The sequence below is a fragment of the Emydura macquarii genome, unplaced genomic scaffold (genome assembly GCF_026122565.2).
Source record: "Emydura macquarii macquarii isolate MOO-44397 ecotype Brisbane River unplaced genomic scaffold, CSIRO-AGI_Emac_v2 contig_1348, whole genome shotgun sequence".
Classification (NCBI taxonomy): Eukaryota; Metazoa; Chordata; order Testudines; family Chelidae; genus Emydura; species Emydura macquarii.
This window is the reverse complement of record NW_027131485.1, coordinates 10,260,127-10,287,057: the sequence shown is the minus strand read 5'-3', so window position 1 is coordinate 10,287,057 and position 26,931 is coordinate 10,260,127. Positions and strand designations below refer to the sequence as shown.

Genomic DNA, 26,931 nt, shown 5'->3' with positions numbered 1-26,931 from the left:
GCCCCGCCGTGTGGCTGATTGGCTTTGTTAAAGGAGTGCCCTGGGTTCCATCCCGAGGGCAAATACTGTTACTTTAGTGATCACACAAGGGCCTGGGAGTTGCTGGCCTTTGGGGACAAGGTGAGAGGCTGTGGCCAGTAATCAGGGCATGCAAAGTCAGCTGAGGGGAGACCACGTGTGGGTAGGTGGATCGAGCCTCTCCCTGCGGCATGGAACAAGGTCTGCCTTGGGAACCGGCACCTGCTGCAAAGCCTGAGAGCTCGGGTTGATCTGCCAGCCAGACACCTGGGAACTGGGTGAATCTCAGTGCCGCTGCCCCTCATATCCCATCCCCAGTCTCTGGAGCCACCCAGCCCCCCAGGGTGGTGGGGTTTGGTAGGCTGCCAACCCCCATGCCCGGTGCAGTGGCAACAGGGAGCCAGTTTCCCCGTGGCACTGCAGTTCCTTTGCACCAATCTTTTGCAGGCAGCGATCCCCCCAGCCGGTGCCTCGCATCTGAACTCGCGCCCCTCCGCCTCCTGGGTCACGGCCACCGAGCACAGCCTCACCCAGCTGGGGCCAGGCATAGCAGGGCTGCAATTTCCAACTCCTCCCCAGGCGGTGCTCGCCCCAGGGGCTGCCGTCTGCCAGAGCTGTAGGGTACACCCGAGCTGTGAACACGGCTCTTGCAGGCTCCCAGTGGGCCAGGCCGGAGCACCTCAGTGATGCGCTGAGCAGGAAGCCTGGCTGCAGGATGATGCGCTGGGATCGGGGGCTGGCGTATACCCATGCTGCACCCCACCAAGGGAAACCGGAGGGCTGGGGGAGCCCTGGGAGGGCAACATCAGGTGTGGGGACCACTCAGGGCTCGCTCGGGTCTGAGGGGAGAAGGCAGAAGCTCAGCACACAATCTCTAAGCCACAGTGGCTACCTGCATGGGGCTCAGCTCTCCCAAGGCATTCCACTGACAGCTGCCGTGGCCCGAGAGCTGTGCCGCAAACCCAGCCAGGCAACGGGCCGGAGGGAGCTGGCCACAGACTGGCACCGACAGGGAGCTGCAGCACCACGGTCAGGAGGCAGGTGTGAGAATCGACCTCCCTCTCTCCCCCCCCCCCCCCCCCCCCCGAGGACGGACGAGGCAGCAGCTTGCCCACCGCGCTGCCTTTCAGGGACCAGAAATTTGCTGCTTCCCATTGGTTTTTTTTAAAAGTACTGTTTTTTAATTAAAATTCACAGCACCGAAGCCCCCTCCCTCCCCCATTGGATCGTTGGCACTCTCCCAGCGGGCACCCACCGAGTCCCGCCCCCAGGCTCCTGGACTTTACAAAGCACAACCCCCCTTAGCTTAGCCTAGGCCGATGGTGCCAGCCCTGCCCTGGCAATTGGGCTCGCTGGCAAGGCAGCTGTTGGCCTCCAGTTGGGATAGTGCAGCTCTCTGGCAACGGCTCTGACCTCTCACCCCGGAAAATGTCCTCCAGCCGACCGGGCCGGTCACATACTGGGTGACATCCTGCCTCCTCTCTGCTGGATGCCACCGTGGGTGGCAGCCCCCCAGGTGAGCTCACAGGGACACAATCCGCTGGAGCCGGCCTAGGCACGGTGCAGCCCCACAATGGCCTTTCGGCCCCTCTCTCGGAGCTGGGAGATCAGAGGGTCGAGTGGCTGGCCACGCAAGCCCAGGGCAGGGCTGTGACTCAGCCGGTGAGCTGGGAACGATGCACCATGGGGCGTGTCCTTCTCGCTACTGGCGATCGGGGGGAGAATACATTTTGGCAACAGGTCGAGCTGTTGGTTAAATATTGTGTAGGGCAATTTAGTGCTGGGGAAGGATGCCAGCCTGGCAAGCTTCCCAACTGGGTACCCCATGGGCAGCAGGGCAAGTATCTCTGGGTACTGCCTGGCCAGGGGCGGATGTAGCTGTCTGATCTGATGGGTGCGCTGAACTAACACCAGGGTCATTGCAAGAAATCAGCAATAGCGCCTGGGCCGTGAGTCCGAGCCGAGCTGTCATCAAGCAGCAGTTCCTTTGCTGTGGGGCTGGCCCGGGTGCTGTGACCTGTACATGGGGTGGCAGCGCCACGTGGGCCTGGCACCCTGGCTTTCCTGATTTCTGGGCATGCAGCTGCCCCCCTGAACCACATGGCTTAGCTCCACGGCCCAGTCCAGCCCCACTGTCTCTGCTGGGGTTACCCACAGGCGCGGTGACATTGCCGTGCAGTCTGGATCTCTGCCCTCCCTCTCGCTGGGCACCCTCAAGGCCAGTGCGTGATGCCCCCCCGGGGGAGGCTTGTGCTTTGAACAGACCCGACAGGAAACAGAAACAACCCGTACCTCTGACTTCAGATCCCAACTCAAAAACAATCCCACGGGCCTGGCTGGCACCCCGGGACCAGCCCCTGCTGTGAAGCGACAGGTGTCAGGGTGAGCAGGGGCTATGGACGGACGCACAGAGAAGGCACTTGGTGGACCCTGTGCCGTGGCAATTCCAGCCTACAGCCCTGGCTCCCAGTAGAACCAGCTGCCTGGAAGAGGGCCCTGATTCAGCAACGTGCGCCATGGGCAAGCGCTGAAGGGCCAGGCTTGTCAAGGCACCTAACTGCCATTGGTGAAGACACCTGAAGCCCTTTGCCAGGCTGCGCTGCTGAGAGGAGCTGGCCTGAGGGCCGCGCGTCACGCTGCCGGGAAGTCATGTTGCAAGGACAGGAAGGGTCTGTGGCTATGAAATTAATTGCTCAGGCCAGGCCAGGCTGGAAGGCCTGGACACCCCCTGGCTCTCTCTGTCCCCATTCTTCCAGCCCACGGGGTGGCTTTGTCCCTGCCCCCGGCGTGCCGCGGAGTCACCAACCCACAACAGTGCGACTGGCCCAGGGACCAAGCACCATATGGGCATCAGCTGACGGTGAGCAGCCCACCCCGAGGTCTGCGGTTTGAGGGGCTCCGGCTACCGGGGGAGCCTGCTGGTTTCTCATGGGCGGGAAGGTACAAACTCCTGGGCGAAGCCATGAGCCGTGTGCTTGGCGCTGGCCCATTCAGAACAGCCTGGCAGCAGAGCGAGCGGCGGAGCGTCCATGGGCCTGCCAGCCCACAGGCGGAGAGGAGGGGGCAGCCCAGCACAGGACTGGCAGGAACTGGCTGACTTGGCCTGTTAGCCCTTAGGTAGAAGGCAGAGCCCGGCGCAGAGCCAGTTTCCTGGGCACTTTGGGGAAGGTCACGGGGATGGTCCTGAGCTCCGCCAGGGAGATCAGCACCGCTGGGTGGGGAGCTGGGTTCGGGAACGGGCGAAGCCCTGGGCTGGGGCATGTTCCAGCAAAACCACGGTCTCCGCGTGGGTGCGGGGGGCTGCAAAAGCCAGGCAGGCAGGCAGGGATCCGGCAGTTTTGGCATGGAGATTGTGGTCCCAGGAGACGGGAGTCGCCCTTCCAGGGCTAGTCCTACAACGAGAGAGACGGGGTGAGCGGGGCCGGGTGGGGCTGGAAGCAGCTCTCTGGGTTGTGGGTTTCATTTTAGGCACATCAGGCTTGGAGAGGGCAGTGAAAGCAGCCGGGCAAGTGCCAGAACATCCCTTTCCTGGGGTAGAGGGGAAACCGGCCCCTGAGGACCCCCCAGCCCGGGCAGGGCTTCTGGCGGAGGGGTGTGATCGCTGGGCACTCTGCCCTCCCCACTAAGCTCCCGCTGGGCACGGAGGCCATTAGGGTTTCTCCAGGGAACTCTCCATAGCTCCCTGCTGCCCGGGTGCAGCTGCGAGCACAGGCAGGGGGTCCAGGCAGCCCCATGGCCCCCAGTTCTCCTCCCCCCCGCACTGCCAGCGAACCGAGTGACCGGCTCCTGTGCCCCCATCCCCGAGGGTAGGGCCACCAGCTGGGAGCACGTCACGACACACGTCCATCACCCCCCCCCTCAGGCCCCTGGCCCTACCCATTCCGCTTCGTCCACTCCTTCGAAGGAGTCCTGCGGGAGGGGGTCGTCCCGGTTGCCCAGCTTGGCCACCATGGCACTCAGCAGCTGCAGGGAGAAGGAGCGAGTCGGTACCCTCTCTCCATGGGCCCCAGGGGCTCCACTGCGCTCGCTGCCCCTGGGGCGGCTGGTCAGGAGAACACAGGCACTGCGGCCCTGCTCCCCGGCCCCACTAGTGGGGATAGTGGGTGGGGTCAGAGCCTGGTGGGGAGGGGGCTCCGTGGGGCTAGTGGGCGGGGTTAGCCCCTGGCGGGGAGGGGACTTTGTGGGGTTGGTGGGCGGGGTCAGAGCATGGTGGGGAGGGGGCTCCGTGGGGCTGGTGAGTGGGGTCAGAGCCTGGCGGGGAGGGGGTTCTGGGGACTGGTGGGCGGGGTTAGCCCCTGGCAGGAACAGTGGAGGGTGGGCCCAGCAGGGTCAGTGGCCCCCAGCACTGGGCAGGGTCCAGCCCGCAGCCGTGGGGACCGGGGGGGCCTGTCTAGGCGGTGCTGGCTGAGGCGTGCTGAGCCGAGCCGGGGCACACGGCCTCCCTGGGGCTACCCACCTCCTCCTTCTTCTGCTCGTCAGACTTCTCCTCCAGGTAGTGCGAGGCTGGGACGTACTTCCGCTGCGGCACGTCCTGCGGGGCCGCGCTCACTGGCAGGCCCAGCCGGGGGCAGAGACGGGTCCGGAGGGAGACAGCAGCGTCAGCATCCACATCCTCACCTCCTGCCCCCTGGCACACCCAGCGCCGGGCTCACCCGCCTTCCCAAAGGGCTACCAGAGAATGGCTCCCACCTGGCCTCCTCCCGGCCCAGGGAGAGACGCCCGGCCTTGGGCACAGACCCTGCCCGGCCAGAGCCCGCATAGTCTCATCAGCCTCAGCTACATTGTGTCTATGGATCCTTCTCCCCCCATGTCCCATGGCCAGGCACGTCTCCCTCCCTCCGGCCGCCCTCACTCCACCCCCATGATGCTGGTGCGTGGGGGGGAGGACGAAGGCGTGCGGGACCCACTCTGCACCATCTCTGCTGCGCCCAGCGCTCTGGGCCCCTCCACACCCAGCGGCTCAGCCCCACACTGCCCTTGCCCACCTGGCGTCATGTCCTGGGGCTGCAGGCTGGTCTTGCGGTGCTGCCCGTCGGAGCCCGCGCGCCAGGCCGCGGCGGGGAGGGCTGGCTCCCAGCACGCCGCGGTGGGCGGGTAGATGTCGTCCTGGAAGAATTCCTTCTGCAGGAGGGAGGAAGGCCAGGATTAGGGGCTGTGCTGGGGGAAGGAGCCTGGCCCCCTAGCCCCAGAGGGAAAGGGAGAGGCAGCATGGCAGGGCTCAGACTCTCCTGGAGCAGCCTGGCCTGCCCCCAGCCCAGCCCCCTGTCAGCCCAGGGCATCTGGTGCCAGCTGGGGGCTCGGCCATGCCACCCACCTTGACTCGAGGGACTCTGAAGGCAACCAGCTCGATGGAGCTCTGCCTCAGGCGCACAGCCCGGGCAAACTCCACCTCCCGCACGTCGCACTCCGTCTTGGGCAGGAACAGGAAGCCCTAGGAAAGCACAGAGGGAGATGTCAGAGCCCCACTGCGCCCAGGCTGCCCTGGTCTGCCAGTACCACCCCCTGGGGGCCTGGCCTTGGTGTGCCCCTGGGAATCTCACTCCCGGGGTGCTGGGGATACCATTGAGTCCTGCTCTCCTCCTCAGTCGGGGTCAGGGATGGCAGTGGGGGACGGGCCCTGCAGGATGCCAACTCCGGGCACAGGATTTGTGTGCACTGATGAACTCCCCTGCACCTTGTGCAGGCCCCGAGGCCCTTTGCAGAGTTACAAGGCCAAGCCATGGAGGGAAGGCTTCATCTGCCTATGAGATGCAGCCACTTCTGGTGTGGAACATGGCAGCTGATTAAAAGCACACAGCAACAGTATGCAAATGAAGAAACCTGACAGTCATTTGATACTGCAGAGGGGCTGTATGGGGGCAGGACGTCCTCACCCCACTTGGAACAGGAACCCAGCCTGGCATCCCAACCTCTGCAAAAAGCACCATGGGGTGTCACACAAAGGATGGTGCTGCCCCCAACCTCTCCCCCTGCCTCTGCCCCTCCCCAGCAAACAGTGTCTACAGCAGTCTGTGCCCCAGGGCTCCTGGTGCAGCCTGGGCTGGGATGGCCAGGTGCCCAAAGCCCATAAGAAGGGCCCTGCCCCTGTGGGACAGACCTTGTGAGCAAGAAGCTGCCTATGTGGGCAATGCTCACCTCCCAGCTCGGGGGCTCAGACCACCCTTCTCCCCCACCCTGTGCCACCCCCCTTCGCTGTGGAGAAGGGGCACAGTGCCAGCCTGGCGCCCGCCCAGGGGACAGCCACTCCCACGGAGGGACGCTGAGCCTCCACCCTCCCCCTAGCCAGCCTGCAGTGTGTGGGATCGCGAAGACCCGCTGCAGGCCCCAGAGCCCAGGGTCCTCTGCCAGCCTGCACTTCTGTGGGCGCTGGGGGCAGTGCCCAGGGGGCTTCCCTGCAGCACAGGGCGGCTCCAGAGCCGGATTCCCCCTGCATGCACAGTGCGGGCCTGGCACCCCCTCTCCCTGCACATGCCCCATGGCACCACGAGGACCTCTCGCCGCCACGGCGGGAACTGCAGCCTGGAGCCCGTGACTCACCCAGACGGCCACTAGAGGGCGGCTGTGTACCTGCTATACAAAGGGGTGGGGGGTTGTTCCGAGCTGCAAAGGGACCGGGAGAGGGTCTGTCTGGGGATGTGTCTGGGTCTCCTGGGGAAAGGGTTACAGCCCGTCCCTGGGATGCTGAGCCTGGGCTGGCCAAGCCCTGGGGAATGTGTGATCGGGCACCCATGGGGCACAGGCGAGTTGGGTCCCCGGGGCTCTGCAGTCTAGGTCCTGGCTGTATCCGTGTTGCCAGGGGCCGTTCTGAGCCAGGCCAGCTGGCATGGAGCACTCCAGTGGGGGATGCAGAAATCACCCCCCGCGCTCGGCGGGGATCTGTAACACGGGCCCCCTCCCACACACGTACCCATGGGGTGGCAGCCTGGGCCAGGCCTCCCAGGCCTCAGGGCCACAGTAAAATGTGCCCTTCCCCCCGCACGTGGGGGCCCTGGAGGTGATCCTGCCCCCTCCCTGCCCCGGGCCGTCTCCCCGCGTACCTTGTGGGGGTCGCTGGAGGTGAAGCTGTTGCACTCCAGGAAGAAGGGCGCCTCGGGGATGAGCTCGTACACAAAGACTCTCGTGTCCCCCTACACGCGAAGGGCAAGGAGAGCCACGTGAGGGGAGGGCTGGCAGGGCACAGGTGGCACAGCCCGCCGGGCACTGCCTCCCTCAGGCCCACCTCTGTGGCCGATCTCGCCGGGGGATAGGCAGAGCCCAGGCGTCGCTCGGCCCTTTCGCCAACGCCACGGGCCCGTCGACCACCCCTCAGCCCGGCGCCGGCCCACTGGCACTCACAGCCCAGCCTGGGGTCTGGCAGCTCGGCCAGGCCATGCCCCCTGCAGCTGGCGTCTGTCGGGCCAAGCCCTGGGAACGCCCCGGCTCCAAGTGGGCCTTGCTCCGCGACTCAGCCTGGCGCTGGCTCCTCCGGCCTGGCCCTGCCGGCAGGGCTGGTGTGGCACAGACGGCCCCTCCCCCCCACACCCACCTTGCCGGTGAGGAAGACCACGCTGGTGTCCTGATCATAGAAGGGGATGAGGGTGGAGGGAGCCACATCGAGGCTCAGCACGGACAGGGGCCCGGCTGCCAGGGCCGCTGCGTCGTACAGGTACAGCTGGCGCTCACTGCGGCTGGGGGAGAAACACAGCAGATCAGCGCGGGCCGGCACCCGGCGAGGAGACGCAGCTCCCTTGGCAATGCCATCCCGTGCCAGGCTGTGCCCCTGCCCCTCAGGGTGGAGGGAGAGATGGGGACACAGGAATCCCCCTGTCTCGGGACAGGCCAGGCAGCAGGGAGATGAGCACAGCACCAGGGCTATCTCCTGGTGCCCGGCTGAGGGCCAGGTGGGCTGACGGAGCTGCCTGACTCAGGGCAGGGAGATCTCCTGGAGAATGGCAGGCGTCCCTGCCCACGTCTCACAACGCCGAGGCCCTCCACCGCACTAACGGAGCCGCTGCCACCCCCTGCCTGGCGCAGCTGCGGGGAACCCCATGGGGCTTCCTTTGCAAACCGCCCCAGCATGGCCGGGGAGGGCGTGTCACCGCCGGGAAGGCAGCCCCCTCTGGGCAGCAGGCCCAGCGTGCAGCAGTGGTTTAGGACAGGAAGTGACTCGCCTGCCCCATGGGCCTTCCTGCTGGCCCCAGCCAGAGGGGCCCGGCCCTGCTCAGATGCAGCCCCTGGAGGAGACCCGTCTCCACCGGCCAAGTCCCCCACCCAAGCACTGGAAGCAGGGACTTGCTAGTCACTTAGGGCCAGTCCCCCTTGGCTCAGCCCTGCTGTCTGGCCTGGCCAGGGGGTGACTGGCACCAGGGAGCCCGCTCTGGGGAAGGCACTGGGAGCCCACAGCTCCGGGCACTGGCATGAAGCTGGCATCCCTCGCTCTGAAGCCTGGCCCTGAGGGGATGCAGGGCGGCCTGGCTGAGGGCACAGGCTCTCCTGGGACCAGTGGGCACTGCGATTCAGAGCCAGCTGCTGTTCAGTCCCACGGCCACCTGCGGGGTCAGCTGCCTTCCTCCCCCCAGAGGTGGCTGCCCTGCCGGGACCCCGGCAATGGAAGCTGGCGGGGAAGTTATTGCAGGGCTCGTGACCCGTGCGGGTGTCTGACGGCAGCTGGCGAGCCGGGGATTCAGCGCTAACTCTTACCTGTCGAAGCCAGACACCAGCAGGTAGTGGCCACCGCACACCCAGACCAGCCGTGCGCCTCGCCCGCCCTCAGGGCCGGGACCTTCCTGCAGGGGGGAGAGAGCCATGACTCTCTGGCACATTCCCCCTATGCTCCCCACATGGCTGCCTCCAACCCAGCCAGCGGCAAAGGGGAAAGGGCCACGCAGGGCAGATTGGGGGTGGGACGGCAGGTCTGGGAACACACATGTTGCCAAGCACCCCGCCCCCCATGGATCTCCCTGCCCCACGGCCAGAACCCCCCTGGTTCCCTCCACAGCCCCAGGCCCTCTCCAGACGCCTGGCTCCGTCATGCCCACCCCAGACCCCAGGCAGAAGCGACCGGCCCCTCACCTGCTCGGGTTCTGGGGACCGGCGAGGCTCATAGACCCGCACTCTGCCATCCTTGCTGACCGTCGCCAACTTCCGACCGTCCGGACTCCAGGCCAGGCTGAAGATCTGAAAGATACGCACTGCCAGCGTCACGCCCGTGCCAGCCCCGGGCACCGCCCGCCTGGCACTCCCAGAGCATGGACCCTGGCAGTGGGGGGGCTCCTGCAGAGCAAGGGCCAGGGGAGCCAGCTGGCTGAATTCAGCCCATGTGCTCTGGAGACGGGGGCCCAGCCCCACGCCAGGCCAGCCTGGCTCCCTCTCCCTGGAGTGCTGGTAACACAGACACACTGCAGCTGTCTCGGCCCAGGCCTCGTGGAACCTGCGCCCGTTTAAATTCAATGGCTCTTTCAACCAGCTCAGCTAAGTCTGCCTCCCCCCCGTGGAGACGCCCTGATTTACAGTTGGCACAACCCGGCCAAAAGAAGCCACTTTTAGCCCAAACCCAGCGTGTCCCGCGCAGCCTGGCACCGGTGCAGGGACGTGGCTCGGGGTATGCCAGGCCTGCGTGCGCTCCTGAACCCCATCGGCGGGAAGGGGAATCAACAGCACCATCCCATGGGGGCAGGCAGGGCAGGACCCTGGGGCCTTCACCTCCAGACAGACCCTGCCCGAGGCTCTGTGAGCTCAGGTGGGGCCCGTCAGGACTGGGGCATTGAACAGCCCAGGTGCCAGCCCCCTGAACGCCCACAGGGGGTGTCGCACGGATTCCCGCCCCCTGCCCGTGCGGTCCCGTCTGTACCCAGCCCCGGGAAAGGCGTGGGCAGGGCTTGCCCAACACTGCTGCTATGCCACTGGAGCTGTTGCCAGAGACCTGGGCTGGCACGGCTGGGTACAAGGCAGGCTGTGGCAGGTGAGGATGCGGGTGCCTCTGTTCTGGATGCCCGGCTCTGGGAATGGCAAATACGGGAACAGTGCGGCTTTGTCCACACGTGGGGAGTGGGTGGGAAACTCATGCCCTGCCTTCGTCCGCATTGACCCGCAAGCGCTGCTAAGGCCTGGGAGGGGGACTGGAGGTAACGGCTGCACAGCGCCACCCCGGGTTAGTCCAGGCGGGCACAGCCCGGGAGCAGGACGTGCAGGGGCTGCAGGAAGGGGCAGCTCGACCTGGGCACCTTGAGGGGAGGCCACCTGGGAACCCCGCCGTTTCAGCCAGCGGGAGAAGGCTCCATTTCTTCAGAGGGCCCCGGCACACGCACAGGGTGCCGACTGGCGAGTCAGGCGATCCCATGCTGGCAGCGGGCCGGTGCCGAGTTTGCCTGGCCGGTCGCCAGCTGGCGGGAGTTACCCCCGCGCATGCAGCTCTGGGCTGGCCCCTGACCACGTGGCGGGCGGATGCGGCCTCCTGCCAGAACGAAGGCGTCGTCCCCTGTGCGCTTGGCCAGGCTAGTCTGGCTCGGTGGCCCATGGACAACTGCGTGGGGGGGGGGGGAGGAGGGGAGCTGGGACTGGGATTATGTTTTACAAAGACGCAGCCTCAGGGGGCTGAGTGGAGGATCCCCACTTCCCCAGAGAGGCTGTCAGGACCTGGGGCCAGCGATGGCCAGCTGTGGATGTTTCCTTGAACCATGTGTGTTTTAAAGCCACGCTGCTGTACCGTCCGGCTCCGGTATGGGGGGCGTGCAGGGCAGGGATGCCTGCCCGCCAGGACTCCTCCTCCCTGCCCCTTGGTGGGTGGACCGGCACATCAGTTCATCCACCAGCACCAGCCTCTGCCCGCCTGTGCGGGGCAATGCTCTGCCCATAGCTCCCTGGGGCGGGCGCCTGGCTTTGCCCTGGCCTCGCTCGCCCCCTACCTGGTCTCGGTGTCCTCTCAGGCACAGCACTTCTCCGCCCGCCTGCAGGTCCCAGATCCGCACGCTCATGTCGTAGGAGGAGGAGGCCAGGATGTCTGCAGCCAGGGGGTGGAATTTGATGGAGTAGATCTTCTCCGTGTGACCTCAGGGAAGAAAGGGAGAGAAAAATCTCCGTGGCCTGGTGCTTGTCAGCGTGCGGGGCTCTCGCCCGGGCAAGGGAACCAGGGTGCAACTGGGGCTGATGCAGCCGCGCTCTGTTCAGAGCCCCGGGTGCGAAGCAGAGAGCGAAGACTCAGCGAGCTGGGTCTATTGAAACCCGCCACGGCGAGTGGGACAGACGGTGACAGCGCTAGCGCCTGTCTGCACCCAGCCCAGCGCCAAGGGAGCTGGCCAGGTGGCAAATCTTGGGTCCCCGTTTTGCCAGCAGCGACAAGTTCCCATCACCTCTGGACGGTTTGCTCTGCTGGCCCCAGCTTAGAGACAGATTTGTCGTCAAAGCTTCACTCCAGCGCAGTGCGACCATGCTGCAGGCCAGGGAAAGCCAGTTGGCAATTCCAGTCCCCTGCCGGCGACGGAGAGCCGCATTCAGCGCCTCTCCCTGTCTGAGAGCAGCCCAGACACCCCCACAGCCCTTACCTCTGAGCACGGCCTCAGGCTCCAGCAGTGTCTCCTGCAGCCCTCCCGGGGGGATCCGCCACAATCGGATCTTGGTGTCTTCCCCAGCTGAACGGCCAAACGAAGACAAAGAATGAGCCATGTGCTGCTGGGCGCTGGAGCCACGGGACCCCAGGAGCCAGCGGGTGCTCACAGCCTCTGCCCCTCGGGACACAGGGGCCCCCAGCAGGGGAAGAGCTGGATTGGCCGGGACTCCAGCTGCCTGGGAAGGACCTCGAGGGGGCAGGGGCAGCAGGACATCGTCAAACGTGCCCACACATGAAGCAGCCCCCAGAATGTGTTTAAACTGCTGCTGAAACGTCTTTTGAAACAATTCCTACAAACCTCACACACAGTTCTCAGAAACGGTTTTAAAATCACCAGCTGAAATCCCGGGGGGGAGAGGGAAGGACACATCAGAGTAGCCCCAATAAAACAGCAAGACTCTGGAAATGATAATAGTCTACGCTTGTCCATTCAGCTCGTTTCACAGGTGGGGAAACTGAGGCATGGAGCCCTGGCCTGCGACCTGGCTACACTGCAAGTCAATGGTAAAACTGGGACTGGAACTCCACCTGCCCGAGGGGTCCTGATACAACCACTAGAGCACACGGCTCCTGCAGTGAATTACCAAACAGACCAGGAACGCAGTATCCTGTGAAGAGATACAGTGGTATTGGGAAGCAGGGGACTAGATCCCAGGGCTGGGAATAAAGAGATTCTATTCCTGGCTATGCCACCTGGCTGATCTTGGGTAAGGGATAGAAACTGTGCCTCAGTTTCCCCACCTGTAAAATGGGATTAAACACATTCCCTTTGTGGGTGAGGCGGGGAAGAGGGTGCGGGGCTTATCTGTGGAGGAAGGTGCCAGAGAAGGGCAGCGTCGTTATTGCTAAGAGGGACCGCGGATCTTAATGGTGTGTCCCGGGCAGGGGAGGGCACCGGACAGGCCTGGACATTGGGCCTGGAATAAAGAGATTCCTCCCAGGCCAGCAGCATGGCTCCCCCCGCGAGTGGGCAGCAAGGAGCCGGGTGCACAGCGAGGAAAGAGGGTTCACATACCGACGGCGAGGCGCTGCAGGTCAAAGGGGTCCCAGCAGAAGTCTGCGACGGGCGTCCCGTTCTCGATGGTGGGCACGGACGTGTCAGGGAGCCGGCCCGGCTTGGAGAGCTGCATCAGAGCCCTCCCGTCAGTTCAGCGTGGCCTTGGTTACCTCCGGGCGGGCCCCGAGGAGGGGACAGCGCCTCTCTCCCCCAGATGCTCGCCCCCCCCCTCCGTCTCAGTAACGCCCCACCGCTGCAATGGCAGTTGTGTGGGTGACAGTGCCCTCTAGTGGCTGCCTCACAGCGCAGGAAACAGATCTGCTATTGCTGCCATGTAGGGCCGAGCCCCTTCAGTTCAGGCTGGCGGGGCCGGGGCTTTTGACACCAAAGGACCAGAGTTCTCACTGCACGTGCATGATCTCCTCGGGTAACTGTGCCAGCACATGGCAGGCTGTGGGGAGCCCAGTCCCACCGGGTCCCCTGCGTGCCACCATGTCGCAGGGGGCTGGGAGAGCTGGGGAACGCAGCTCCCTGTGGGCGGGGGGGTGGCTGCCCCAGCAGTCGCGCCAGGGTCTCTCAGCTGCAGGGTGGGTGGGATGGAGGCACGTTGGCAGGGAAGCCTGCCTTCCCCAGACCCGTGCTGTGCCCGTCCCAGCAGCCCCCAGCCCCGCCACGCGGTTACCTCCAGGACGGCGATCTGCCCGCCGGCCGACAGCAGCGGGACGGCGACGCGCTGCCGGTTGGTGCAGAAACCGTCGCTCTCCCCGGGCGTGGTGAGGTTGAGCCCTTTGAGGTTGGTGATGTGGGTGCCGCGGGGCAGGACCGTGCCGTGGGTGTGGCGGAACTTGGAGCTGGGCCCTGCGGGGACAAGGTCGCAGGAGTGATGGCTTCGCCCCCCAGTGGGAGCAACCCCCAGCTCCACCCCGGCCCAAGAAGAGCCGGGTGCCGGCTGGTGCCCCTCTCTCTGCCCGGCGTCCCTTGCCTGCTTCCAGGGCCCCCACACGGGGGGAAGAGGGTACACTTTACCGGGGCCTGGAAGCCCTGGGGGCCCAGCCCAGGCTGCCGCCCCCTGGGTATGCGTGTGGGAGAGGGTCCGTGTTACACGTTTGTCCTGGGCCCAGAAAAACGATGCTTGGGCCCTGCCTGCTTCCGGGAGATGGCACGAGAGCCCGGGCTCAGCAGTCGCCTCGCGCCCGCCTCCAGGCTGCTCTTGGGCAAGACACCGAGCCGGACGTGCCCGTGCGCCCCTTGCACTTACCCAGAATGCTCTGCAGGGACTTCTGGCTGGGGCTGGTGGGGGAGAACGCCGGGGCTGAGCTGGAGGGGGGGCTCAGCGAACTCGGGGGAGAAGAGAGGCCGCTGCCCTCCTGGGGAGAAGAGCAGACCCCGCGGGGAGTCAGAGGGTTAAATGGCCCGGCCAAAGCCCTGCCCTCCACCCAGGGGAGCCAGGCAGGGAACCAGCCCACTGGGGGGTGGGGGGACTGCAGCGTGGCACCCCGCCGTGGGGTTTCCCTGGAGTCAGTGGGGGATTGGCTGGCAGAGCCTGGCTCAGGGATGGGACAGAACAGCTGGGGGCTGCCGGTCGGGATCGGAGGGGCAGTGTGGGGGTTTATAGCCCTCCGACACTGGCAGGGGCAGGGAATCGGGCGTCCCCTGCCCCACACATGCCATTCGCCGCACACGACACCAACGGCCCCCTCTTAGCCCCGCCAGTGGCCGTTTGTCACAGTCCTGGCCCCACGGCTGCCAAGCCTTCCCTGGACCACCCTGGGCATCCCCGCGCAGGTCTTGGGGCGAGTGACCCACGCCACCCAGGCCAGGTTTGCCCCGCACCCCAGTGCCCTCTGGGAGCTTGGCAGCGCCCGAGCAAGGCCCCCTGTCCGAGCGCCCCCGCAGCCAGCCCCCCACGCTGCCTCCGTCTGGGCTTAGCACTCACGCTCCTGTCCGCGTCCCCAGAGTGTGTGTCGGGCTCTGCGTCGGGCGGCGCAAGCTCCTCATGCTGGGCACAGGGCATCAGGCAGGAGGTGACGGGCAGCCGGGGCCTGCGGGCAGGGTTCAGACTCACCTTCTCCACCTGACGGGGCAGCAGCAGAGGGTCACAGGCCGGCATCGCGGCTGCCATCCCAAGATCCCTGTCAGCACCTCCCAGGTAGCTCCCTGGTACAGCCCCCTGGTGGGCAGGACCCCCACGGAGACCTGCCCCAGCGGCGACCAGCCTCAGCAGCTAACCCCATGGCAGCACCGGGAACCAGGCGCTCGCGCCCCCAGCACCAATGGGGGGGAGGGGATGGGAGGCTTGTGCCCCCAGCATCCATGGGGGTCAGGAGCAATGCAGAGAGGCTGCAGAAACACCCCACCCGGGGTCAGCGTCTCACAAGGCCATGCCAGCAGCCGGTGGGTACCTGCTTGTTGTCCCCTGCCCACCAGCCCTGCGCCGACGCAGCGGGGACGGGCCCGGCGGTGTCCGGGAACAGATCTTCGTGGAACTCCTGCAGGGACTGGAAGAGACACAGGGCTGTGAACGGCGCAGAGCGGGCACGTGCCAGGGAGGGGCTGGCACGATCCCCTCCCCCCCGGCAGGACAATTGCTGGGAGCATGAAGGAGCTGCGCCGTGCCTCCGGGGCAGCCACCCACAGCCCCGGAGCCCGGGATCGCCCTCACGGCATGGAGCTCCCTAAAGCTGCCCCTGTGCCGGGCTGCTGCTGCCAGGGTATCTGAGCCCAGACCTTTGCCTGGTTGCTCTGCGAAGCCACCCGCTGGCATCCCAAATTGCAGCCTCCACCTTTCCCCAGGAAGAGCAGCTGTGAAAGCCAGGCCGGGCCCCGCTTCTGGTGCTTTCTTAGCGTCCATGCACCCTTTCCCGTAAGAGAACCAAGCCAGCCCCCCGGTGCCCTGTCCCTGCCTTGTCGCTGTGCTACAGCCAAAGTGCCCAGCACACCCCAGCGGGCCTGCAGACGGTGCCCGGCACCGGTCCCCTTCTTCTCACCAATCCCTTTGATAGGGTCCCCCACCCCTTCGCCACAGCACTCGACTCCGTGAGCTTGGCGCAGGGGGTAGGCGATGCAGGAGCAACGGGGGTTTCCCATCCCGGGGGCCGTCCCATAGGGCAGGGAGGACGGCGTAGGGTGCAGGCTGGCAGATGGGAGTTCTCCTGCCCCAGGGTTGCTGGGTGATGGGCCCAGGAGACGCTTCTCCAGAAGAGGGGTTCAATGGAGCAGGTCTCTGGTTGTAGGGGGCCCAACAGCCTTCTCTCGAGAAGCGTCTGAAGGCAGCAGGGGCTGTGGATGCTAGCCTCCCCCCCAAAGAAAATCAGGCCCCAGGGATCTCCGCCTGGAGACTGAACACTGAGCCACTCCAAATCAGAAGCAGTGTTTGGCAACGTGCACTGCCACCACTCCGTGCCTCAGTTTCCCCCACTGCAACACGGCAATGATACAGAGTAGCTAACCCCCCCAGGGCATCGAGAGGGGGTAATTCATGAAAAGGGCCTTGAGAGAGCCAGGAGCTAGAGCAGGGAGAGTAGGAGTGTGTATGACACAGCAAACCGGGACGTGCCCTAGGCAACCTGGCACTGCAGCCCATCAGTGGCTAGTTAGCTGGGGTGGCAGTGCGGCCCAGTGTGTGGAGCGCTAGACTGGGACTCACTTCTACTGCCAGCTCTGCCACTGGGTGACCGTAGCCCAGTCACTAACCCCTCTCTGCCTCAGTTTCCCCAGCTGGGAAATGGGGGTAATACTTTGCAAGAGCTTTGAGACCCAGTAAGGAAAAGCGTTTCCACTTATCATCTGTGTTTGATTAACACCCGCCCCCCAATCAGGCATGTTCCATGCCATCCTCTGATCCATTTGGATCGGATCAGGCAGGCGCTACTCAATGGCACAGTCACGGGCTGGAGAAAGCTGCTGGTTCATGCACGGGGGGAGAGTCCGTCAATGCTTGAAGCGAAGGAACAAAAAAGGAGCTGCCTGAAATGACGAGCCGGGGGATAAATGGACGGCTGTTCCCAGGGCCCGGAGCAGCACGGTGCACTGGGCAGAGGCAGAGCTGGTGTCAGTATATTATTGCTTAGTTGTTTAGCGGGGTTCTTCCTGCCCGGGATCCTGAGCCTTGCCCTGCACCGAGGGCCGCCCCGCGTCCCCACACGCCGGCTCACCTTGCGGGGCACCGCGTAGCTGATGGGGACAATGAAGCCGTCTGTCAGCTGCAGGACTCTGAGCACCTCGCAGGACATGACGTCCAGGGCCAGCTTTGGCACCAGGGCGGCGCCCTTGGACGCACCCTCCGTCAGGCACTGGGTCACTAGCGGGAAATGGAGACACAGTTCCAGGCCGTGGCGTGAGCGGGGCGCACGGCCCCTCACCTGGAGGGGGGACTGGCGAGGCCAGGCGGCCAGCAGGACCGTCCGCAGGTATTTACTGGGGTTGGAGCCATCCAGGGGAAGGACACAGACCCCAGCCCTGCCCGACACCCAGTCGGGCACAGGCCTTTCCCTTAGTACCCGCCTTGCCCCTCTGCTGAGTGTGGCGCAGTGGCTGGTTGTGCTCTCAAACCCAGCCCAGCCCTGCAGGCTTGTCGCTCGCTTGGCACCCATGCAGCCCAGCGCAGGTATAGACCAGCCATCCCAGGGCGAGAGCCCACTCCGGCCCAGGCTTCAAGCACCTTGTTTTGACTGTCAAAGCCTCTAGGCTGCGCCCTGGCATGCCGGGCAATGCTCAGCACCTGGGCCGAGCCACCTGGTCCTGTGGGCACTGCCCCTGCCAGCCGCCATCCCCAGCTGGCATTTCAGGCATTCGGAGCCGCTTTTCCTGCCGCTTGGCCAGGGGCACAAGGAAGAGTCAGACCCTGGAGCTGGCCAGTGCCACGCGCACCAGGGGACGCAAGGGCCTGGGTGCTCTCTGGGAAGCCCCTGGCACGCTGACCCCACAGGAAACCAGGCAGCAGCTGTGATAGCAATCAGGGCACCTCAGGGCCAGCCTGGCACACAGGCAGCCAAGGCGATGCCTCTCGAGTGCCCCAGAGCTTCCCCCGCTCCAGGCCAGCCTCTTGGAGCCCCTCATGCTCCGGCTGGGTGATCCCCTTGTCGCCGGCTGGTGTGGCTTGCTGCACTGCCGTACACGGCCCCTGACGCCCAGGGACCTGCTGGCTACCTGCACCCACCTTGGGCCCGATTCTCCTAGGGCAGCCAGGAACCTGTCCCCCCCCGTCACCAGGGCAACCGCGTGCGTCCCACGGGCATGGCCGCTCCATTAGCGGGTCTCCTCCCCGCCATGCTCAATTCCTGCCCGCCCCGCATGATCCCCACAGACAGGGTCTCCGGAGGGTCGCCCGGCCGTTCCCAGCACACGTCACACAGCCCAGGAAGGTTCTGGGGGCGGCGCCCCGGTGACAGACTGACTGCCTCGGCCAGGCCTTCTGCCCGGGGTGCTAGCACAGCACCGTGCCCTGACTCAGGGGCTTGCCTGGCACGGGTGGGGCAGCCAGTTGGGCACGGCTGGGATCTCCCCCATTCCCTGTCACCAGGCTGGAGGTTGGATCACAGAGGGGCACGATGGCCCCAGCTCACAGCGTCCTGGGATGTCCCAGGCCGCTTCCCCGCCGCCTCATCAGTCACCCACAGCCCCACGGACAGCTCCCGCAGACGGGCACCCCAGGCTGTGTGGGGCTGGGGGAGGGTGGCATGGGGCAGCCCCACGGCCGGGGTACTCACCCTGTGTCAAGGCCGGCAGCGTGGGGCACACTTCGAAGCAGTAGAGGAGGTTTTCACCCTGAAACAGAGACACGATGGCAGGGCCAGGACGCCCGTGCAGGGCCTAGGCGGGCACAGTGGGCTGCCCCCACCTGGGCTGGGCATCGCTGCAGTCAGCCCCGTGGCCGTGGAGCCAGGGCGAGCGAAATTCTGCCACCTCCACCCCAGGGGCTGAAGTGAGGACCCTCCCTCCCCACCTGGGGAAACCCCCTAAGGGGGCAGAGCAGCAAGGCCCCGCTCTGGAGAGGACAAGCAGTGCACCCCGCTGCTAAGGGAGTGCGGAGGGGTCTAGAACAAAAGTGCCCTGCTCAGCTGAACCCCACTAAGGGAACGGGGGGGAGCCACGCCCCGGCCCAAATGCTTAGGGGTGACAGTCGTGGGTAGCGGGGGGTCAAGGAGAGCCCTGGTCCCCGAATGGCACCGGATGCAACCCGGGCCCCCTCGCCCCACCCTAGCACTCACCTTTCCAGCCACCACCAAGAGGCTGGTGTCGGGATCGAAGAGCGGGATCGCCGCCCTGAAAAACAAAGGGGCTCGTGAGGGGAACTGCTTGGGGACAAGCCCGTCAGTGAGCCGATGGCACCACATGGCACCAGCCAGCGCCAGCCGGCACCTCGCCACGGGCAAGGCTAGCAGGACCCTGGGCTCAATTTGGTTCTGACTCCCCTGTTATTCCTTCAGGCCCAGGCCAGCTGAGCGTGCAGGGGCCTGGCCAGTGTCTCACCCAGGGCAGCTCCCTGCAGGGGGCTTTTCCTCAGGGAGCCGCGGACGGCGCGGGCGGTTCGGGAGACGGGCTGAGGGCCTTTGCCCGAGTTGGAAATGGACAAAAATGCACCGGAGCCGAAAAGCTCGGAGCGAACTCCTTATATGGAGACGGAGCTGCTGGACACAGCAGGCCGGCTGCAGCTGTGGGCCGCTGAGTGTGCCAGGGGGACGTGGGGCGTTAAGGAGAAATCTCTTTCGCAGGCCTGCACGCTCCGGCCCGCTCCCAGCCCGGCGCCATCACCTTCCCAGCAGAGATGCGGGGTGACTGAAATAATGCCCCCTGCGGCCCCAGCCTTGGGGTCCCCCCCGGCTCTGCCGATGCCCCTTACTCCTGACCCACACCCCACTGTTAGTCCACCCCTGGGACCTACCCACCCCACAGCTCTGCCGATGCCCCTCGGTGCCAGGGTGACCCGGAGCTGACTGCGACTGGTGCTCTGTCCGACACAGCAGCTGACCTTCAAAGTGCAGCAACCTTTTTTTTCCCCTGGGTGCCAGATTCCTCGGGTGACATTTACACGCCAGGGAAACACCCGCTGGCCGCATTTCCTGCGGCTGCGCCTCCTAGCAGCCTGCCTGAAAACAGGGCTTGGGGAAGGAGCCGGAGGCACGGCGGAGTCCCAGTGACCAGGGATCGCAGAGTAACAGACGCCACCGCCCGGGCTCTGCTCCGTTCAGCCCTGCATGCCCATCCCTGAAGCTGTGGCAACTTCCCCGTGAGCATCTCATGCCCCTGACCAATGGGCAGCGCCATCCATGGGGCACAGTGGGGCATCCCTCCCCCACAGTGATCACACGTCACCAGGAAAGGTGATTGCCCCCATCTGCTCCGGCATCACTGGCCAACCAGACTCCCCCAGACGCCCGATCCCTGGGGGGAGGCTGGCGCTAGCCCTGCCAGCGTTCCCTGCCCTGCATTGCACTCCTGCGCCCCCAGCCGGCGAGCAGAGAGACCCCACTGCCGCACAGCTAATCCCCTGCCCCCTCGAGAGGCCACGTCCCCAGCGCCACCACTGGCGTCAGTCCCGCACTGCGACGGGACAGAGCGCTGCAACGCCCGAGCCCTGAGAAACAGAGACACCGACTCAAACGTTTCTTATTTTTAAAGTTAATTAAAAAAATTCTTAAAAGCCCTGGTGGTGTCAACCTCAACTGTTGGCTCCCTCGGTACCCCTCACTCCTGACCCACAGCCCCTCCCTGCGATTCCAGCCTGGGGCGCCTCACACCGGCAGGAGACCCCCACAACAACAGGCAGGCGTGATGCTGCCACAGGAAAGCGTGAGCAGGTGGGGCCGGGACAGAGCTTTCAAGGCACTGAGGTCACTGGTTGCAGCGTGGTCATGGATGGGGCCACTGGATCAGCACAGCTTGCGCAGGGCAGAGTCTGGCTGGCAGTGCCCAAACCAGGGCAGATGTCAGGCCAGGACTCGTCTGGGCGGTGCAAGGTCCGTGGAGATTCCCCAATCCCTGCCTGTGCACTGGGCTGTGAGAACGCTCTGCAGCACTGTCTACTTCCCCCAGATTTATGGCTTCCCATGTCATAATCCTTTAATATACAATGCCAGGCCCGACGTGTTTACAGCGGCTTCTCCTGGAACCTGTCTGCTGGGAACTCACTGCTGCCTGGGAACTTCTGCCCCCAGGCCCTGATTTACAGCAGGCCTGCGGGATCCGGTCACAACTCCCCCCGGAGCTGGCGACTGCAGGTTCCTGTCCCCCACCACTGACTCCCATCCTCTGACTGCTCAGGGAGGCCCTGTGTCTGCTCCCAGGTACCTGCTCCAGGGAAATGCTGCGGAGAATGCCTCGGATGTGGCTGGGCAGGGCCGCAAAGAAGCAGCCCCCCTAACCCCCCCAGCCCTGGTTGGAAGGTGGCCGAAAATGATTAGCGCCGGATGTTGGCATCTGTGAACTGAGTGCGGCGGGCCACAGCTGGCACCAAGACAGCCTCAGCCAGGGCCCAGGAATGAGCGGAGAGAGAGCAGAGGAGAGCGAGTCCTCCTGGATGGCCCCCCATTTCCCTGCCAATCCGGCCTTCCAAGGCAGGTTGCCCCATGGGCACCTGCTCCCTGCACAGGGACCCCAGTGAGGGCAATGGTTCTCTCTGCTGGCAACCCCTCCCGGCTCTCCTGGCACACCGTGGAGCGCTGTTCGCCCCCCATGGCCCCTGGGACCACCTGGCCCTGAGAGCACCTGGCTTAGCTTCTGCCCTGCCCCACGCCGCGCTGGCCAGGACAGCCAGCCAGATGGGCAAGGTCCTGGGAGCCACGACGGCCCCTGTCACTCCCACGCTCGAGCAGGGCTGCCCCCTCTGCCAGCAGTTCAGGTGGAAAAGCTATTTGCCATGCGTTCGTACCCAAGCAAAGCCTTTCTCTGGGCTGGCAATATCCAGGCTCCTGTTCATTGCTTCAGGCCCCAGATCTGGCAAAGAGATGCCCCAAGTGCCAGGGGATCCCTGAGCCCTGCAGCCCAACCCACCCCCACCCAGGCGCTGTGCAACGCTGCAGCTGGGACTCACCTGGCAGCTGGTGCCACCCCCCCACAGGCCCGGCACAGGGAGAACAATGCCCAGCTGAGGGGTGGGGGGAGCCAAGACCTCACTGCGTCCCAGCACGTCGCTCACCCCGACTGGTCACCGCCAGCTCCCTGCTCCCAGCCTGGGGGGCCAGCTGGCCGTGGGGGGCCCTCAACCTTCAGGCTAGAGCTGTTATACCAACACTGTTACCCCACAGTTCTACCCACACCACTCAGCCCTGACCCACAGCCCCCCAATATTCCCACCCTGAGATGCCAGCCACAGACAAACATTAGCTTGTCAGCTCCATGGAGCGGGGACTGGGTGTGGGTTCAGTGTGACTGCCACGGCCTGGCTGGGGCACCTAGACACTGCATAATACACCTAATAAACGTACAGCACCTAGCACATGGGTCCCTGGCTGGGGCACCTAGACACTACGTAATACATCTAATAAACGTACAGCACTTAATACACAGAGGCCTGGCTGGGGCACCTAGGCACTGCATAATACACCTAATAAACATACAGCACCTAGCACACGGGGGCCTGGCTGGGGCACCTAGACACTATGTAATACATCTAATAAACGTACAGCACTTAGCATAAGGGGCCTGGCTGGGGCACCTAGGTACTACCATAATACATCTAATAAACACACAGTACCCAGCACCATGCAGTCCTTGGCCATGACTGGACTGCCTAGGCACTACCATAATAAATATACAGCACCCAGCACAATGGCATCCTGGACCATGACTGGAGCTCCTAGGTGCTACCATAATACACGAAACAAATAACATACAGCACACACCATAGTGGGGCCCTGGATCATGGCAAGGGCTCCTAGATGCTACCGTAATATAAATAATAATGTCTGTGTGGTACGCCCCACGCTGGCTGACACTGGGAGAGGTATCAGCAGGCCCCCATGCAAGGTGGTCAGAGGTTCCCATGCCATGGGCCTGCAGGCAGCAGCATGGGGCAGACACAGGTGACCCACAAGGGCACAGCTATTGCCCCCCACCCCCAGAGCCCGATGGGCAGTGCTGCAGTCCTGGCTGGCCTAGGGGGTGCTTGCCCCTCGGGGTCGCATGCTGGCAACAGGCCTCCTGGTGCCCGTCGCTCTGCCTGGCAGGGGCAATCGTAGCTGACGGGTGGCTGGCAGCCTTGAAGAGGCGCCCACGTGTGCCAGGCCCACCCTCCCCCTATCTGTGCCCGCGGTTCCCACGCCTTAGCAGGGGTAGTAGTGGGGCTGGGCCCAGGAGATGGCAGTGAGGATGGGGTATTTCACCCAGCAGTGGGCAGCACCTGGCCTTCGCCTGCAGTCATGGGGCAACCCCATAATCTGGGCAGGGGTCTCCCCAGGTGCAGGTGTGGATCCCGCTGCTGAGTCTCCCCAACCCGGCCGGAGCACAGGCCTGGGGCACAGCTCACAGCAGCAGGAAGAGGTCAGGGAGCTGGCCCTGTCCCCTTGGCTGGGGCAGAGCAGGGCCCCCAGAGATGCTGCTCTTCCAGGCTGCGTCCTACTGCCCACGTGAGCCAGGCAAGCAGGCACCTCATGGGCAGCAGGGGCTGGGAACGCCGGGAGGATTGGAGCAGGGGGTCTGGGGCAGGAATCCGGCCCTGCCAGGCCTGCAAACTCAGCTCCTACCAACCCGCTGCTAAAACAACCTTTCGCTGGCTGCCTGCACATCCCTGCATCCCGTGGTCCCATTGGGGGGAGGAAGGGGAGAAAAATCCCTTCTTGCCGGTGGCCCCCAGACGCTTGCAGAGACCCACAGCCGCAGTGCCAGGGGCCAGTCGGGGCAGAGGGGCCCAGCTCACCTGCCACACTGAGCGCCTGCTTGCTTGGCAACCGACACATTACCTCTCGGCCCCAAACCTACAGGATACCTCCCCCCATGGCACTGCCCCACCCTCCCCTCACTCCTAGGAACCGGCAGCCACCGTGCCACCAGCTGGGCACAGAGAGGGGCACCTGGCAGGTCCCATAGCTCAGCTGGCGCTCAGAGCCCTCAGAAGTGGGAGGCGGAAGCAGTGGCATACTAAGGGGGACAGCTGGGGGGGGCCAGGCCCCCGGGCGCTGGCCTGTGGAGGCACTGGCCCTTCACGATGCGCAGGAAGTGGGGGGCGCAGGAGGCTCTGAGGGGCGCCCCTCAGCACCTCCCCCCGTGCGTTGTGAAGGGCTGGCCCAGCCCCCCTCCCCAGGCTCCATCCAAGCTGGCACCAGGCTGCAACAGGAGAGGCGGGCGCCGCGTGCTGGGTAAGTGCGGGGAGGGGGGGGCAGCGGAGCCAAGCCTCCATTTGTGTCCCTCTCACGCCTCACGCTCCCCCCCTGCAGATACAGACCCCCCCCCCTTCCCGGGACAGTTGGGAGGCGGTGCCGGGACCCCTCCTGTCCTGAGGCCTGGGGTGGGGCGCAAATGTAGGCTTGGCCCCCGGGGCACCGGAGACCCTCCCTACGCCACTGGGCGGGAATAGGCCATGCTGGGCTTGGGACAGGGCTCCGGGCTGCTGGCTAGAGGGGAGCCGCTTTGGTAGCCCACCACCCAGGCACCCGCTGCGACGCTCTAGTTCTAGGATGCTTGCCTGGGAGATCAACAGTCTGGCCCAGCCCCGGTTCCTCAGACAGCTCCGGCTGGTCCCGGCCCAGCTCCTCGTCAGACACGGCAGGACTGCTAGGAGCTGCTCCGCCGGGAGGCACCGTGCCTGCCTGGCGCTGTCTCAGCCCTGGCACGGGGCACGGCCTGAGCGTAAGCCACAGGAGCTGGACAAATCATAAAGGCAGATGTCCTGCAAATGGCCCCCTGCGTGGGGGAAGGCTGCTGTCGTCGGGAGGGAGGCCTCAAGTTGAGAGGCCTGGGGGGGACCAGGACAGGCACACCCACCCCACCAGCCACGGCCAGTCTGTGCCCCGGTCGGGCTATGGCACCAGACATTCCCCTGCCCCCCCATCCCCACTCCTCGGCCCTTGGAGCAGGAGGAGCCGGTGGGTTCACATGAGACCATGGGGGGGACACTCGATCGTAAGCAGGAGGGAGCCTCACCTAGGACCCCTGGCCCCACAGCAGGACTCTCAGCTACCCAGCTTCAGCAGAACGATCACTCCTAACAACGCCGCACCCCGGCATGGGCAGCTGGCCGGGGGCTTGGGCATCATGAACCGCACCCCCACAGAGCGGGGCTCCACTCAAGAGCCAGGGGGCGGCGGCTGTGTCTGCAGAGACCCTGCATCTAGTTTTAAATTAGTGAGCGTCGTGCTCCCCCGGCTTCCTGCCTGGACCCACCGTCCTGCCCAGAACGGCTCTGGCTGCCCATTGTCCTGCTCTAGCCAAATGGGTTCAGGCGCCCCCTGGCCCTCGGGACCCCTGAACATTTGTAGGGCAACTTTCAGGCCTGGGCCATTGGGTCTGCAGGGGAGATACCAAGACAGGCATCCCCCCCTGCTCCCCTCTGGTTGGATGCAGGGCTTGGCATTCAGGGCCCGCCTGACTCTCCCACTGACAGGCCCCGTGCTTGTCAGATGTGCCTCGGACCGCCCCCCCAGAAGCCCCGCCAAGCCCCCCTTGCCCCAGGCAAGCGAAAGGCTGCACCTATGCACCGGGGATTGGACCTTGTCGGCACCCCATGCCCACGTCCACCTGGCCCCGGCCGGTCATTCCACACGCCAGCCAAGTGGAGGAACGACCCCGAGCCAGAGTCCCTGCCAGCCCATTCCCATGATACCCCCGCACACGACGGAGGCGCAGCTGCTGCAGGACGGCAGCCTGGACAACATGTACACGAAACCTCCCCTGGCAGCATGCCAGCCTAGCTCCCTTGGACTTCGCCCGACAGCCCAACGGGGGATGCTGAAATGGAGAAGGGGCCATTAGCTGGGCTATAAAAGAACAACAGAGCCTGGCTAATCAGCGCCACTGTTTACCTAAGATACAGGTAGGGTAGCAAACTAAACCCGCAGTTTTGCAGAGAACAAAGGGACAATGTATTATTTTCGGCTTGACATTTTTGTGGTTACCCGGGATGGGGGAGGCAGGGAGGGAGGGCGCGCTGCCAGTCTGCACCAGGATTTGACTGGGAAGTTGCCCCAGCATTCACTTCCTGTCCCAAACTATGGCCTGCTCTTGTCCAGGCCCCCAGCCCTATGTGGGGGGCACACGAGACCCAAACTGTGTGCCACTGCACCCTCAAGTCATCTCGCCCCAGGCTGATCTAGGAGCACTGGTTATTTCTTTAGCTGGATATTAAAGTCCATTTACATTACCTCCCCTACTCCCGCCGCCCCCTAATTTCCAGCTGCCACAGGCCAGGGTGCAATTGTTAACCTCCAGAGTTAACATCTGCAGACTCAGGCAGACATTGCTACATCAGTCACATCTTGCTCACACTTTGAAGGTTACCTCCTCCACCAGGAAGGCTAGAGATAATGAATGCTTAGAATCTGAAGCATAATTAGGTCATAAGTACATAAAGGGAAAAATTCTGGTGATTCATGTAGCCAGCTAATCAGAATACACCCAGGGCTTGCCTGCGGTGCACTGTTCAATGGCCTCCATGTTCCACCCCAGAGGTGGCTGCATTTCAGTGCTGAGTGAAGTGACTCTTGCACATAGGAAAAACAATTTGGGATCCTACAAGATGAGTAAGCGCTGCTTTAGAAATGCAAGACAGGTAGCGAACAACAAACCGGCTTCTGAGTCAGCTGGATGGCATGAGAAATCGCTTTCAAAGCACAGTCTCAACACAGGCAAAAGAGCCATTCAGCACCATCCTGCTCCTTTCGCTGGACAACAACACAGGGTCTATAGGGGAGCCCCAGGGCAACGGGGAGGGAAGGGCTGTGTGAGCATATATACACGAGATGGTTGGACAGATCCCCTACCTGGCACTCGGGGGCTTTTGGCAAAGACCAGGGACAGCCCAGGAATCGGTCCAGGTCTGCAATACGTGTCTCCATTACCTGGCCAGCCTTGTCTGGGTGTCCATTTGTACAGGGCAGCCTGGGGCATGGGGACATGAGGGAAGGGCATTTGAGCCGTGCCACTAGGTAATGCATCTGTGCTGGCTGCACCTGCTCTGCTGGTTCTGCGGGGACAAGACCTACCTGGCTAGACTTTGGCCATGTTTCTTATGTTCATGGCCTGTGTCCAAAACCTAGCTACCGATCTGAACCAGGGGATGGGGGGGGGGGGGGAAGGAAGAAAGGGGGGTTAATCTCCTCTCCTCTCCTCCTCATCCTCCAGCCCAGCCCCTGAAGCCCTGCCTTTTCCCAGCTCTCTCACTGGGGGCAATGCTGAGCTG

At 64.5% G+C, this 26,931-nt stretch overlaps 1 protein-coding gene across 1 annotated transcript in view; it reads right to left on the bottom strand.

Annotated features, from left to right (window-relative positions):
• Nucleotides 1–1,484: 1,484 nt before the first annotated feature.
• CORO7 (coronin 7) overlaps nucleotides 1,485–26,931 on the bottom strand; it is a 140,194-nt gene continuing 114,747 nt past the window's right edge. Inside the window, exons 10-28 of the mRNA XM_067551111.1 lie at nucleotides 18,809–18,863; nucleotides 18,308–18,365; nucleotides 16,754–16,899; nucleotides 15,002–15,097; nucleotides 14,536–14,673; nucleotides 13,858–13,966; nucleotides 13,282–13,457; nucleotides 12,618–12,726; nucleotides 11,538–11,624; nucleotides 10,902–11,044; nucleotides 9,070–9,174; nucleotides 8,698–8,783; nucleotides 7,544–7,685; nucleotides 7,056–7,145; nucleotides 5,333–5,449; nucleotides 5,004–5,139; nucleotides 4,475–4,566; nucleotides 3,895–3,981; nucleotides 1,485–3,410 (exon numbers count right to left, since the gene is read on the bottom strand). Coding sequence (XP_067407212.1) covers nucleotides 3,405–3,410; nucleotides 3,895–3,981; nucleotides 4,475–4,566; nucleotides 5,004–5,139; nucleotides 5,333–5,449; nucleotides 7,056–7,145; nucleotides 7,544–7,685; nucleotides 8,698–8,783; nucleotides 9,070–9,174; nucleotides 10,902–11,044; nucleotides 11,538–11,624; nucleotides 12,618–12,726; nucleotides 13,282–13,457; nucleotides 13,858–13,966; nucleotides 14,536–14,673; nucleotides 15,002–15,097; nucleotides 16,754–16,899; nucleotides 18,308–18,365; nucleotides 18,809–18,863 — 1,978 coding nt within the window. The 3' untranslated portion in view covers nucleotides 1,485–3,404. The remainder of the gene's footprint in view (nucleotides 3,411–3,894; nucleotides 3,982–4,474; nucleotides 4,567–5,003; nucleotides 5,140–5,332; nucleotides 5,450–7,055; nucleotides 7,146–7,543; nucleotides 7,686–8,697; nucleotides 8,784–9,069; nucleotides 9,175–10,901; nucleotides 11,045–11,537; nucleotides 11,625–12,617; nucleotides 12,727–13,281; nucleotides 13,458–13,857; nucleotides 13,967–14,535; nucleotides 14,674–15,001; nucleotides 15,098–16,753; nucleotides 16,900–18,307; nucleotides 18,366–18,808; nucleotides 18,864–26,931) is intronic.